We start from the raw sequence: 14,076 nt of genomic DNA, 5'->3' as shown, positions 1-14,076 counted from the left end.
CTGCCTCTGCTAACATCCCTTGAAAAAACCTAAATACTGTGTCAGACAAGAAGAACATGGCAACTGAAAAATTTACCTTTTCTTTCACTATAATTATACTGTGTAATGAAAACCAGCTTCTGTAACTAAAAGGTTTATCATCAGGTGCCATTAAAAAAACGAATAAAAAGTGAAAAGGAATTATTTTTTTTAAATTGTCATATTCTGTGTTTATAGAAAGCTGATAAACAGTTTTTAGCCAAGAATTTCTAAAAAGTGGGTAGAATAAAATGCTTTTGTCCTCTATACCATATAAAAATATTTCCAGAATATTTTGTTAAAATTGTTCAACCCAGTACAGAACTCCTTCATTCACCTTCTCCATGTTCTTCATCTGATTTATTATTCTAAATATTAATTTAGCCTGCTTATACCCATTTTTATTTTTTTTCCCTCTTCACATAGTGGTCATTTAACTCAAATTTGTAACTGGCATTAAGTTATGGCCACAGAGCTTTCTTTCTCTGTGGTGCAGGTTGTGTATGGATTTGGAGTGGGATAATTTGTGCTCTGTGACAGAATGTCAAAATCAGTGGGCTAATTTTGAGTCATCTCTGTGAAATCACAAGTGAAACTGCTGGAGGAGTTTGCTGCAGGACTCTGGCTGTTGCTCTTTTTGCTGTCACAGGACAGTGTTGCTTACATCTCAGTAAGCCCTTTGAATTTTATTTTTTTTTAGCTTGGTATTATGTCACCTAGCATAAATTGTCAGCAGTTTCATGCAGAAAGGCTGTGCATCTGATCAGTGGAAGACAGGCTTTTCAAAAGAGCTGACCAGCTCTTTTTCATCTCTGTTTGATGTATGTTGCCACAATAGAAGCAAAGGCACATGGTTGTATTCATAAAATCCTGCCACAGGTCTCTGTGCTAGCAGTAAGAGCAGTGACTTTGAGAATTGTCTGCTGTCTGAAAACTGGATTAACTCTCTTTATTCAATCAGCATAGGTCACCCAGTTTTGTTGTGTGGGTGGCTTCTGTGTGGAGAAAGGGATAGAGTGGTCTTAACTGGACCATTGAAGGAATAATGCCTTTTCCTTTGCTCTGCTCTGTTAGCATGGTATTTATCAGAGTCTGGTGTTTATCACAGATTTAGTCTTTAGCAGCTGGTAATAAAAACACCTCCTCAGGAAGCACAGTCTGGGTGGTGCACTGCTGCTTAGAAAATATAATAGAGAATACCTGCCATCTGCCAGAATGCTACTTGCAAAACCCAGTCAAAACATGTTTGTATTTGTATATTAAACTTTTTTTTTTTCACTTTGACAGAAAAAATCAGTTTGAAAATAGCTTTTGTTTATTTTCTTTCCCTAGTTAATGTTTGTTCAGCCAGATTGGAATTTAGGCAAGTTCAGAGAGAATTACTTGTCTTGTAAGAGAATTACTGAAATCTTTGCCCTGGTTGCTGGTTTCCAAAGCTGTGAGTGTGGAGGAGAGCCCTGTGATTCCCAGATAAACACATACCCAGTTGAGCTGATGAGTGCTAACTAGTTCAGGTAGACATCACAGTAACATCTTCCTTCTTGCTCTTTGCTGTTCCATTTGCTTTCCAGACAACAATTCTTTTCATCACTTTGCCCAAAATGACATTAAATTAATGAGACTGAAGATCAAATCTGTCCCAGTATTCCTTCCCGAGTTGTATTCAGCTGTTGGATAAGGAAGAGTGTAAGAACAACATAAACAGCTTGGAGTTCCCAAGTGCAGTCCCAATTATTTTTGCCCGGGGGCATTCCTAGATGGTGTCTCTGAAATTGGATGAGGCATCTGAGGTGCTGAAATGGGGAAGAATTTAGTGTCTCCAGAGACACTCACATTTACTAAAGAAAAAGTGATTGCCACAGGTTCAGTGTGAGAATGATTGATAAACATGAAAAAAGAGACTCATGAGCTAGGCTAGCACATCAGAGGGATTTTTTCCAAATCTGTTCCAAATGATATTACAAAGACCTGCAAAAGAGCATGGAGCATATGTGATGTGTGGACAAGGTCTGTGGTTTGGTTTATCATGTTAAAAGTGTTCCAGCAGTGGAAAAGTAGTCAGTTTTGCTGGTTGAGAGTTGGAGATAGGTCTTGCAAATGAGAAACTGCACAGCTTAGGAGTTTTCCATCACCTTCTTTATGTACATTCTTCATTTTATGCTTAAGAACAGATCCAGTTTCCCCTGCCTATGTTATTCTAGTGGAAAACTTTTGTTTGCTCTCCCTTTCTTGCTTTCTGCCTTTTTCAACTCCCTGTGCAGGAAGATAAAATTGGGAAGCAGCCCTTGTTTCAGCAGAGAAGCCAGATAGGGATTGCTGGTTCTCATTTCTGTCTTCTAGAAATAGACTTGTTCTTTTTTATCAGTGAACCTCAGTAAAGATCTCACAAAGATACAACATGTTATCTTTCAATCCAGCAAGGTTCTGATGAAACAGAAAATAGGCACACAACATTTCTAAAGATAAAGGAAATTGTTTAATGTCTTTTTTTACCATTGTTCATAATTCCTTTACTATTATCTTTATCTCAAGCTTTGTCTGGAACAGCACCTGGTACATTAATCCTTAATGTACAGTCACTCAGGTGAATTCCAATAACTAACCTCAGAGAAGCCTTTTTTTCCTTAAAGCATGAGTATTTTCTGTATGCTGAAGAACTTCAGAGGCTTAGGATGTGAATCAAAATCATAGCTTGTTTATTAATTTAATGACACAAAGTTGTGTTATGTGACTGCAAAAATCACTGGGTATTTTTATTCCCCTCTCCCCCCGGCTGGTAGATTTTTTTACTCGATCGATTTTCAGTCAAGATAAAACACTTTTGTCAGCACTGTAACAACTTGACTCCTTACCTGACATTTCTTGCAGTCCATGAAATTTTTGAACTTGTGCTTGTGACCATAATTTTCAGGTGATATTTCTGAGACCACCTCAGGCAAATGTTCAGTAGCTGTGATTTTGTTTTTGACTGTCTTTGTTAAAGTTTGGAAGTTTGCATTCCATTTGCAGAAGGATGGTGTCTGTTAACAAATATGAGCCCATGGAATGAAAAAATGAGCTGTATCAAACAGGTAGAATAAAAATCATAAAGGAAAGTGTAATTACAGAGAGTGAGGTGAACTTGCAAATACCCATCAGCTCCTTCTCAGTCTTGTCTGTTTGTGCAGTTAGACTTCATCAAAAAGCACAAATTTAGGGTGCTGAATATTTAGCTCTCAGAAGTTTTAAATGGACAGGCAGTGCAGGTGTGTGTTCAACTCTGTCATTAACCAGAACTTTATACAAAGTTTATGAAATTGGTGTCATAGCGTTCCCCAAGGAGCTGTTTATGGGTGTGACAGGAACAGTCTTCTGTCACATCTTACATTTTGCGGTATTTTCTGAAAAGCAGTGGCTTGTTAAGACAAATACATGGCTATTGAGCAAACAGCAAGACATTGCTGAGCCCTGTGGTATGCAGTGATTTCAGCAAGTCAGCTGCTGGCCACAAAAGATTTCCTTGTTTGTACTCATTGTATGAACAGCAGTGAGATGGTTTTGTGGCTGCTTGAAGGAATTCCATCTGAGCTTGGAGGCAGATGAGGAGCAGCTAGAGAAAGGTGATGAAGGTGCTTTGTTTGAAGTGGAAACCAAGCCTTGCATCAGTGCTAGAGCAGAAATGCATTTTAATAGCATGTGAAATATTATTGGGGAGGATGGGTTGTAGGTGGCCTTTAGAGTGGGGATGAATAATTTGTCTAACGTAATGAAAGAAGAAAAGGCTTTTGAAAGAATATGACGTGTGTGGTTAGATTAATTTGTTATGTAGATGAGAGGTGATGGCATTTGTCAAGGTGAATGGAAAATACGTTGTATTCATGAGGAGGAAATGACAATGTAAGAAAGATTCAGGTGGAGATGCAAAAATTCTTAGTCCAAATGCAGATATGGGACAAACACAAGGATTTAGAAGAAAAAGAGTAAACAAGATAATATGTAGATAATACATATTTATATATATATGTGTGTATATATATATATGTATAAAAACCATAATTACCATGTGTGACAGAGAGAATGGTGGCATTTTTCACAATGTCAGGGAAGGTATCTGTGTTCAGAAGAGAAAAGACATTAATATTCACTTTTTTAGTAGAAGATTGAGCAGTTCATAATTGTGCTCCTTCTCTCTTAGAAAATTATTTAAACCCCAAAAAGTGCTTTAAAACGATGTGAAAGTAATTTTAACTTTGAGTCTTTTTTGTCCTGTAATTTTAGTATGGAACTTTAAAAGTTTTTAAAACTTTGTAATGTATGTATAAGTGGCTTTATTGCTTGATATTCTTATTTTTAAAGAGACACTAATGCTACAAATTCCTGCTGTGCCAGTGTTCAATGGTCTTGGGGAATTTCACTTCTCCCATTTGTGGATTGTTTTTGTAGGCTGGATGCATCACACCGTGGATCAGCTTGGAGACAAGGCAACCAAGGAAAGCTATGCTATACAGTATCTCCAGAAATCTCTAGAAGCAGATCCAAATTCTGGTCAATCCTGGTATTTCCTTGGAAGGTGAGAAAATATTTTATAGACATTCTAACTATATTAGTAAATTTTTCTGAGGATACTCATTATTGTGAGTATCTTGCATTGTTTTTCTTCTTAAACCTGTCAGAGGAAAAATGAAGTGAAAGTATGTATGTATCTACTGAAATCTGAAGTTCTCTGGGAAGTGTATGAAAAGACAAGTTGCTAACATATTTGGGATGAGCAAAGATTAGAAGTTGAAATGCAGTATGTTACCCAAGTGGCTCAGCTTTTTTGTAGTTATTATTCAGTCTACACATTTACAGTAATCTGAATATATCCAGACTGGTTTTACATGTTTCTCTCCCTCTTTTTTGTAAATCCTCTCTGAATGTTGTTGCTTTTCTTCATACCTTTTGCATAATTCTTTCTCTCCTTATTTTCTCAGAATCTCCCTCCTAATCTCAGTTTTTGCACTGAAATACAAATATTTTCCTGGGCAGACATCCATTTTTAAAGGGCATACACGGCAATGTATGGCTCAGACTGATCCATTCTAGTGTCTATTTAAGTGTTCAATTAATTTTGTAACCTTTGACAATATTTTTTACTTGAAAAATAACGTTCCCAGATGTAAATCATACAAATTTGATTAATTTTTCTGGTCTGCTTTTTAAGAACATTGAGTACTTCACTTAAGCCAGCAGTAATTATTGAAATACTCAGGTTTTGGAGAAAGCTTTGACGGCAATTCAAGTCCATATGTGAACACATCCGTTCTGTTCAGGAATACATTTTTAAAAAATGAGGCAAAAATAAAATGAATATCCTAACCTCTGTGTCTTCCAGCTGACATTCTTGGGGATTCTGGTCACATACAGCTGTAACCCATTTTTGATTTTGTCATGCTCATAATATTTCTCCAGCTGTTCCTGTAAAACAGGGATCTCCAGCCAGCACTGAGTGTGTGGGGCAGAGGGGCAGGGCAAGTGTGGAGGGAAAAGGGAAAATGAGCCAGGGATCATCTTGTGCATCTTCCACTGGGCTAAAATCCTGTTTTTTCTTCAGTAGTCCCATTCTGGGTACCCTGAGGAAGTTGAGTTTTCAGGCAGAATGGAGCTGGAGTTCCTCCACACATTCAGCTGCTGTGCTCTGCTCTCAGTGGTCAGGGACCCTGCAGACAAGGGGGGCAATTCAGGAAATGGGGTGAAAAATTTAGTGGGAGTATCTGTTTTGCTGTACAGGGAGGTCTGGAACAAAAATGTTTCTGTGCCCCATTTCTCCAGTCCATTCTCTGCCAGAAGAGCAGGGTTATGGGGTTGTGCATTCACACTTTTCCTTCCTTCCTATGCTGGCTGTCCAAACCAGATAACAAGTTGGTCAAAGCTATCTTTCAAAATACATCACCACCTGCCTTGTCTCCCACTGGAAAAACTCCATGTGCCACAGTTTTGTGGGGGCCTAATGTTAGTGCTACCCTAATGAGAGGCTTTGTGTGTGTGCTACCCAGGCAGAGGGAAACACGGCTGTTGGACATTGGGTTAGATTGACATTAAAACATTCTCCTGAAACACTGCATTCAGACTTAATGGATGATTTTAGGCAAAGTAATGCTATATTTTATTGTATTCATTTCCTAGTGTGCCTCAAAAATACTTGAAAGAGTGTAGCATGTTTGACAAACCTTTGCCTGTACTGTTCTGCTTGTTTTTTATGATTTACTAAAATAAATTTTCTATTGTTATTTATGTATTTTGAGAGTTGTCAGTTTCTTTTCCAACAGGGAAAATTGTTACAAACAATTCAGGACAGAGTTATTGTTGATTAAACTAGTAAATATATATAGATGGCTATTTGGATTTGGCTTAATTTGGAGCTTTTAATTTTAGAACTGTAGGTATTGTTCCCTGTGGTATAACTGTAGTTCTCTCTAATGCCAGAATATCTTTGAATTTGTACATGGGGTTTTAAAGTAAGACATATAGAAAAACACAGAATCACACAACCTTTTACAAAATTTGATGCTCTGTATATGCAGTACAAGTAACTGGTTTGTTCATTACTTAATATGATTGAGATGCAAGAAATGCACATAAAAAGCCTCCCAAGCAGTCAGGGACCATCCTGATTAAGTTGGTCAGTATCTCTCAATAATTCTGTTTTGTAGAACATTAAGTTTTATAACCATTTGTTTGATGAAATAGGTAACTTAATTGTTTCACTGTAATGCTATCTCTAGATAAATACTGGTTTTATTGACTGATAAGGTATCACCAGTGAAAGAAATGCAAGTCTGTCAAATGTGGGATGACTTTTCCTTGCAAATGTAGTAATCCAGGATTTAAGTAGATTTGGGGGGCTTAAATAAATAATTAGTAATACTCATTGAGATGTTGGAGTTTGCTTGTGCCTGGCATTCAGAAACAGCAAATGTTGAGTGTGTATTTGCATGACTTAACATTTATCAGATCAGTCTTGGTAAGCCATGCTCAATGATTACCTTCTATAAATACTACCAAAGCTCTTTCTTTTCTTCTCCCAGGTGCTATTCAAGTATTGGGAAAGTTCAGGATGCCTTTATATCTTATAGGCAATCTATTGATAAATCAGAAGCAAGTGCAGATACATGGTGTTCAATAGGGTAAGAATGATACAGGATAATACAATTATATAATTCAATGCTAATATATATAAATAAAGAATATCAGCTATTTGTGAACTCAGAGGGACTGTAAAGTCTTTTTTATTTACACATCCATGTTGTCAGACTTGTCTGATTTAAAGTTTAAATAATGAATTAATATTTGCTTTCTCGGTCTTTTAAAATGCTGAAAATGTTACATACAATGTTAAAGTTTTATATATTTCTTCTTATAACTGGGGTTTATATAATGCCAAGATTTATTAAGGGGTTTGGGAGGGATATGTATATTTGAGTTGCCTGTGTCTTGACTTTGTTATTAATTCTCCACTTCACTAATCTTTCTATTCAGTGTGCTGTACCAACAGCAAAATCAGCCTATGGATGCTTTACAGGCCTATATCTGTGCTGTACAATTGGACCATGGCCATGCTGCAGCCTGGATGGACCTAGGCACACTCTATGAGTCCTGCAACCAGCCTCAGGATGCCATTAAATGCTACTTAAATGCAACTAGGAGCAAAAATTGTAGTAATACCTCTGCACTTGCAGCACGGATAAAGTATTTACAGGTAAAACGAATGTTTTAAGCAGGGTTGAAATGCTCTTCAAACACACAGCAGAGGGGAGGGGAGAAGTCACACACTTGGAGTTTAACTTGCAGTTGTTTGTGGTGTGTTTAACCTGTTTTCATGTGTACTGTAAGCATATCATAGCCTGTAATATTTTATTTCTTCATTTTTAAGTGGAACTTAATTCCTTATAAACCCTATTTTGCACATTTAATCAAAGCATACTGTTTTACATCATTTTGCTTTTTTCTTTATATTTGTCTACATTTTTAAGTTCTCATAACATATAGTGAGAATACACACCACACTATCTTTCACTCTTGTTTGCAATTTCAGAAAAAAGGAATTATGAGACCTCTGAATCCAGAGCTCATCTTTGTTCTGATTCTCACAAAGGTTTATATTCTGGTTACCCTCTTTATACCTAGCACCTTTCTAAACCCCAAAATTTTAAATCTGTCCTCTCTTTAAGACATAATTAGCTACAGCATTTAGGAAGATTTCATGGACTTGCTCTTACTAAAGTAGGCTTGTGTTAAATTTGCTTTTTACATAATTTTTCCTAGGCTCAGTTGTGTAACCTTCCACAAGGTAGTCTACAGAATAAAACTAAATTACTTCCTAGTATTGAGGAGGCATGGAGCCTACCAATCCCCGCAGAGCTTACCTCCAGGCAGGGTGCCATGAACACAGCACAGCAGGTGAGAAGTTGGGTTATGTTCTGCAGGTGCCCAGCTTTAAGGGTTCTTTACAATCTGTAGTGGTCAAGCTTATTTTATTGAGCACAGGATTGGCTTTTATTAAAAGAAGCCTTTGATTTATTTGCAGAGGGATATTAGATCAAGGAGCTCCCAATAATGTGGGAGAAATATGGGGGTACCAATTTAGAACCTTTGTGGATTTTCATGATTTTAAAAGATTTCATCTTAAATAGAAATGCTGCAGTGGTTTAATAATCCCATGAAAGGTACACATTCCTCCATTGATGACCATATGGAAACTGATTTTTCAGTTATTGAGATCAGCTTCAGAATATCTACTCGGCCCTTTTAATGTATGTGGGCTGTTAAAATTATAAAATTGAAAGGAAAGCATTAAGAATATATAGAACCATATTTTTGTCTTCCTTCTGTGATTCTTAGGCTTGTAAACCTCATCATCCAAATACTGAACCTGTACTAGGCCTCACTCAAACACCAATTTCACAGCAATCCTTGCCACTACACATGATTCCTTCTAGCCAAGTAGATGACCTGACCAGTCCTGCCAAGAGGAAAAGAACATCTAGTCCAACAAAGGTATATATTCTGATGAACTAGAGCCCCCTACCAAAATTATATGGAAAATATGCATTGAAATGATACAGCATGCACCATTTGTGCTGTAAATTTTAATCCTTTGGCATCAAGGTGGGGAATGTTTTCAGAAATTTTTAAAAACATTTTTCAGTGGTGTGTTTAATCAGACTCCAGCTTAGGCAGGAGGTGCATAAGGGCAGTGCACATTGGTGGCACTATACTGCAGTTGTAGTTGTGTCAGTGAAGAAGTAGAGTTGTAGTCTGATGATTGAGAGGGAGACAATCATGTCATCCTGTCTATTGCCTTTGCTTATATTTAGAATTCAAGTGTTTCATCATCATGTAATAGTGTTACAGTAGATAAAGTATTCAGTTTTAAAAGTAGCATACATTTAAGTTAATTGCATAATTTGATTTGCTTGTTTCTCCTTATGGTATTAGGTATCATTAACTTTTTCCTCAGACTACTCTGATACTGTTGGGAATGGTAGAATGAGACTTGGTTATTTTAGTACATTCTTGCTATTATATATTATTATTCTTGAAACAACTACTAGTTCTTTCATAAATAAGTTAAAATCTAGATAGTAAAAGAAACTATGTTGGCCCTTTGATAGTCACACATTTTAATGTAACATTTTCTCTCAGAATACTTCAGATGTTTGGAGCAGTGGCCATACAGTGTCACATCCTCCTGTACAGCAACAAATTCATTCTTGGTGCTTGACACCACAGAAATTACAGGTATGTATGGGAGATCTTCAGAAGCTCTGTTAAATATTTTGTTTCTTTCCTTCTTTTTTTGAAGAAAATAAATCTGGGACATGTTCTGGTGTCACATTCTTGAAATTCACTGTAAAATACTTCCCAGGGTATAGTTCAAGTTCTAATATTTGTGGCCTCTCTATGTGACATAAGTTCTAGTAAACTAAATGATCTCTAGCAGAAGCTGAACACTTATATTATATGACTTCTATAATTTATGAAGGGCATACAATAACTTTTTTCTTATGATGTTTTAAAGACAGATGTGCAAATTGTCACACCTGTGTGCAAAGTGAGTTTTGTGCCTTGCTGTAGTGTGGGTGATATTGAAAGAGGTGTGTAAGTGTTGTTGTAATATCATCCTTTCCTCTGAGGTTGCTTCTTGAATCAAATTGCATAAACAAATAAGCACAATCTATGAAATTATTACTCAAATGAAATCTGCTGCTGCTTTTCTGTATTATATGTCACTTAATACAATTATATGAAATGCTAGATTTTAGTTTGGAAATCTTATTTTGGGTGGTTTTTGTTAGGAAATTTTGTTGTCACTTCATTAGGGCATGCAGTGAGTTCAGCAGGAATTCCGTATATTGAAAATCAGGCCCTGCTGGGAAATTTTACCCATGCATTGCACGTGCTTTGGATGCAAAGAGAAATAGAAGGGAGCACAGTGCAGAAGCAGAAAGCATTCTCATTAACTGAGCAATGTTCCCCTCAATTCCAATATAGTTCTTCAGCTGTTTCTCTGTCTGAACAATATTAGCTTTATTATACTGTATAATTTTCCCTCCCTCCTTCTCCTGCCTCCCCACCCCTTTGGTTCTTCCTCAGTCATTCTCTTTCTCTCTCTCATTATTTTATTCTCATTATTTTTCTCTGCTTATTTTCTCATTATTTCTCTCTGCTTATTTTATATTTGACTACTTTTTCCCCTCTTCAGTCTCACCTTTTTCCAGATCCAACTTCTTCCTCTAAGCAGAACCTCATAGGTCTCTCTTGAGTACAGCAGACTGGATGTGCTGGCAATAGCCTGACAGGGTTCCAGCACATATAAAAGGGAAAGCCAAAAATGTATGATGCAAGAGGAGAGTGAATAAAAAAGCCTTTATTGCATCTTCAAAGTTGGCCTTTCAAAATTGGCAATTCGAGGGCTGGATGGATATGGCATGTTACATATACATGCATATATGTATGTGTATATATATATTTATATATTATTTATTGCACTCCCCTCCAGAGGGAATTCAGAATGGAAGGTACTGTTAATCCAGGGATTTTGGCATGAACCATCTTCATCTGCTTTTTAAGTCACACCACTTAGCAGCAGCAGACTTACTGGTAGAATGTTGCAGAGTGCTGAGTGTTTTTAAATAAGTAAAGACCTCAAAATTTTTGGTAGTAAGATACCTAAACTTACCTGTTGCAAACAAGATCAATATGAAAACTTAAGATATTGCTCTTGCTAATTAAATCATACAATTTTCTGTTTGTTTGGTTTTTTTATTATTTTCACGAGAAGTTTTCATGTGTGCCTATAGGTTTAATTCACTTTGTGATGAACAGTATTAATAAAAGAATAACACAATACAAAAGCGTTTTAAAATGCACATAATTATGATAAGAATTCTATATAATCATACTTGAATGTAGTTTTCTTTTATGGTACCAGCACACTTAATTTTAGTGTGGCAGTAATAATTAAACACTCAAATAATTTACAGAGTCTCTTTAGTTTTAGCAGCTCCTAATAAGGTTTGTTTGCAAGAGTGTATGGAAAGTTTTTTGAGTCTGTAACAGAAATCTACATTATTTTCAGCTTATTAAGTCTTACCTTCATGGATACTTTCTAGTATTTTATGCAAGAAAGTTATTAAAAAACCCATGCAATTTTAATGATTGTGAACCACATTGCTGTTTCTTTAGCACTTGGAACAGCTGCGTGCAAACCGAAATAATCTAAATCCAGCACAGAAACTTATGCTGGAACAGCTGGAGAGTCAGTTTGTCTTGATGCAGCAACACCAGCAGGTGAGAACAAAAATATTTTTCTTACCTACAACACTTTTGTCAGTAATGGAGACTGTTGTGTTTCTAGAATTGTAAAGAATTTCTGCTGTACAGAGTTGTCGTGCCCTTTGCTGTGTTATGGTAATTTTTTTTTTGGATAAAGGATAGTTGTGGATTAGTGGTTGAAACATAATGAGTTTAGATGTGTTTTATTATAGGGCACCTGGTTAATGTAAAAGTTTTCAAAGTAACATGAGGGGATATATCTGAAAGCAGTTCTGCTTGAAAACACTTGGCTGTAGTAACAGCTTTTCTCTCGTCCTGTCATTGTTCACTTCTCTCTCCCTCTCTGTCCAGAATCAGCAATAACACATTCAGACTGAAGGGCCAAGAAAAATTGTACTGATAGTTTTACTTAACATTTACTCAGCATTTTTATAAGCCTGACAGTTCTCAAAAGCAACTGTAAAGATCTTAAAATGAGTATAAAATTGGAGCTGACCAGTGCAGTAAAGTACACAAACCTTGTACAACCCTTCCTTTCTCAGTTCCGCAGCCAACCTTGTTGTGCTTTGTTCATGTTCCATTAGATGAGACAAACAGGAGTTGCACAGGTACGATCTACTGGAATTCCTAACGGGCCAACAGCTGATTCATCACTGCCTACAAACTCTGTCTCTGGCCAGCAGCCCCAGGTTGCTCTGACCAGAGTGCCTAACGTCGCTCAGCGTGGAATCCGTCCCGCCTGCCCCGGGCAGCCTCTGGCTAATGGACCCTTTCCAGCAGGCCCCGTTCCCTGCAGCACAGCAAGAACGCTGGGTAGTACAGACACTATTTTGATAGGCAATAATCACATAACAGAAAGTGGAAGTAATGGAAACGTGCCTTACCTGCAGCGAAACGCACTCTCTCTACCTCATAACCGCACAAACCTGACCAGCAGCGCAGAGGAGCCGTGGAAAAACCAACTATCCAACTCCACTCAGGTACAGCTTCCATTTGCTCCTGGGGTGCACTCAGCAGCCTTCCTGGGCAACTCACTGCTGGAGGGCTCTCATTTGTAAAAGCCCTTTTTCCCTAGAGTTGATGGCATAGATTCAAATAAAACATAGGTGAAAGCTGCACGCTACTTTTTACATATATATATATATATATATATATATATATATATATATATATATATATATATACTTATGTATGTGTGTGTCTATACTTTTTTACTTTATATATATATGTGTATATATATATATATATATAGTAAAAAAGTATATATACTTTTTATATTTTTTATATATATACTTTTTATACTTTATATATAAAGTAAAAAAGTAAATATTCACTTTTTATACTTTATATGTACATATGTGTGCATATATATGTATATATATGCGTGTATATATATATTACATATATATATATCTATTATATATATATCTCTATATATACTAAATCTTTGTGTTAAGTGAACTCCTTTCAGGATAAAGGAAATTATCAAAAAGAAATTATATGTATAATTTATATATATATCTCCTTCAGGATAAAAGAAATTATCACAAATAATTTTTTTATGTATACATATATATACTTTATATATGCCAAGTCTTTGTGTTAAGTGAACTCCTTTCAGGATAAAGGAAATGATCGTAAATCAAAGAGTGTAGTTCCAGAGTAAAAGGGAATAATTGTACATCTTTTTGTTGCTTCTTTGATGTGAAATGTTGTGATTTTGTTTTTTTTTGTGCAGGAAGAATGTGCATATTTCATGGGAAGCTCAATGTTGTAGTTATTTCTGACATTATGTTGTCACCATGATGTAATCATTACCATATTTTGTTTCCATGTGATCTTTAAAAAGTAATATGTAGCACTCAGCACCACAGGGTTACTTGCAGAAAAATATTATAATGCCAGTAAGAACCAATAGAGATTCAAGTGTGTTAGTAAGAGTGTTTTCTGTATATGTGTTAGAATTTGAAGATGGAGCATTTTTTCCTAATTTCAGTCTGAATGTGTTTCTTCCAAGACAAACCTTGTGGATGTAATGAAGAATTCCATAGGAAAATACCATAGTGGTTTAATTCATTTTTACCAGATGGGTTGTACAGTTGATTCAATGTTGTCTTCTTCCTCAACACTGACTGCATTTCTTGTTTAATTAGTATTGCATGTTACTTTAATGCTGAAGAATTGACAGTGGGCTTACATTCATAGATACTTAACTGCACATACACTGCTACAAAGGCTGAGAGAACACTGGAGCACTTTGTG

General features: G+C 36.2%; 1 protein-coding gene across 17 annotated transcripts in view; it reads left to right on the top strand.

Moving 5' to 3' along the window:
- The window catches only part of KDM6A (lysine demethylase 6A), a 150,904-nt gene that overhangs the window by 100,605 nt on the left and 36,223 nt on the right, over positions 1–14,076 (top strand). For 7 of the 17 annotated variants that reach the window (XM_074534498.1, XM_074534501.1, XM_074534499.1 and 4 more), the window contains 8 exons: positions 4,441–4,567; positions 7,065–7,163; positions 7,516–7,735; positions 8,302–8,436; positions 8,878–9,033; positions 9,682–9,777; positions 11,725–11,829; positions 12,399–12,794. In XM_074534498.1, coding sequence (XP_074390599.1) covers positions 4,441–4,567; positions 7,065–7,163; positions 7,516–7,735; positions 8,302–8,436; positions 8,878–9,033; positions 9,682–9,777; positions 11,725–11,829; positions 12,399–12,794 — 1,334 coding nt within the window. The remainder of the gene's footprint in view (positions 1–4,440; positions 4,568–7,064; positions 7,164–7,515; positions 7,736–8,301; positions 8,437–8,877; positions 9,034–9,681; positions 9,778–11,724; positions 11,830–12,398; positions 12,795–14,076) is intronic. The other 10 variants (XM_074534509.1, XM_074534512.1, XM_074534510.1 and 7 more) reach the window with 3 other exon arrangements.

This window comes from Zonotrichia albicollis, chromosome 2, assembly GCF_047830755.1.
Source record: "Zonotrichia albicollis isolate bZonAlb1 chromosome 2, bZonAlb1.hap1, whole genome shotgun sequence".
NCBI lineage: Eukaryota > Metazoa > Chordata > Aves > Passeriformes > Passerellidae > Zonotrichia > Zonotrichia albicollis.
The sequence above is the reverse complement of the archived record's forward strand: the minus strand, read 5'-3'. Positions and strand labels throughout refer to the sequence as shown.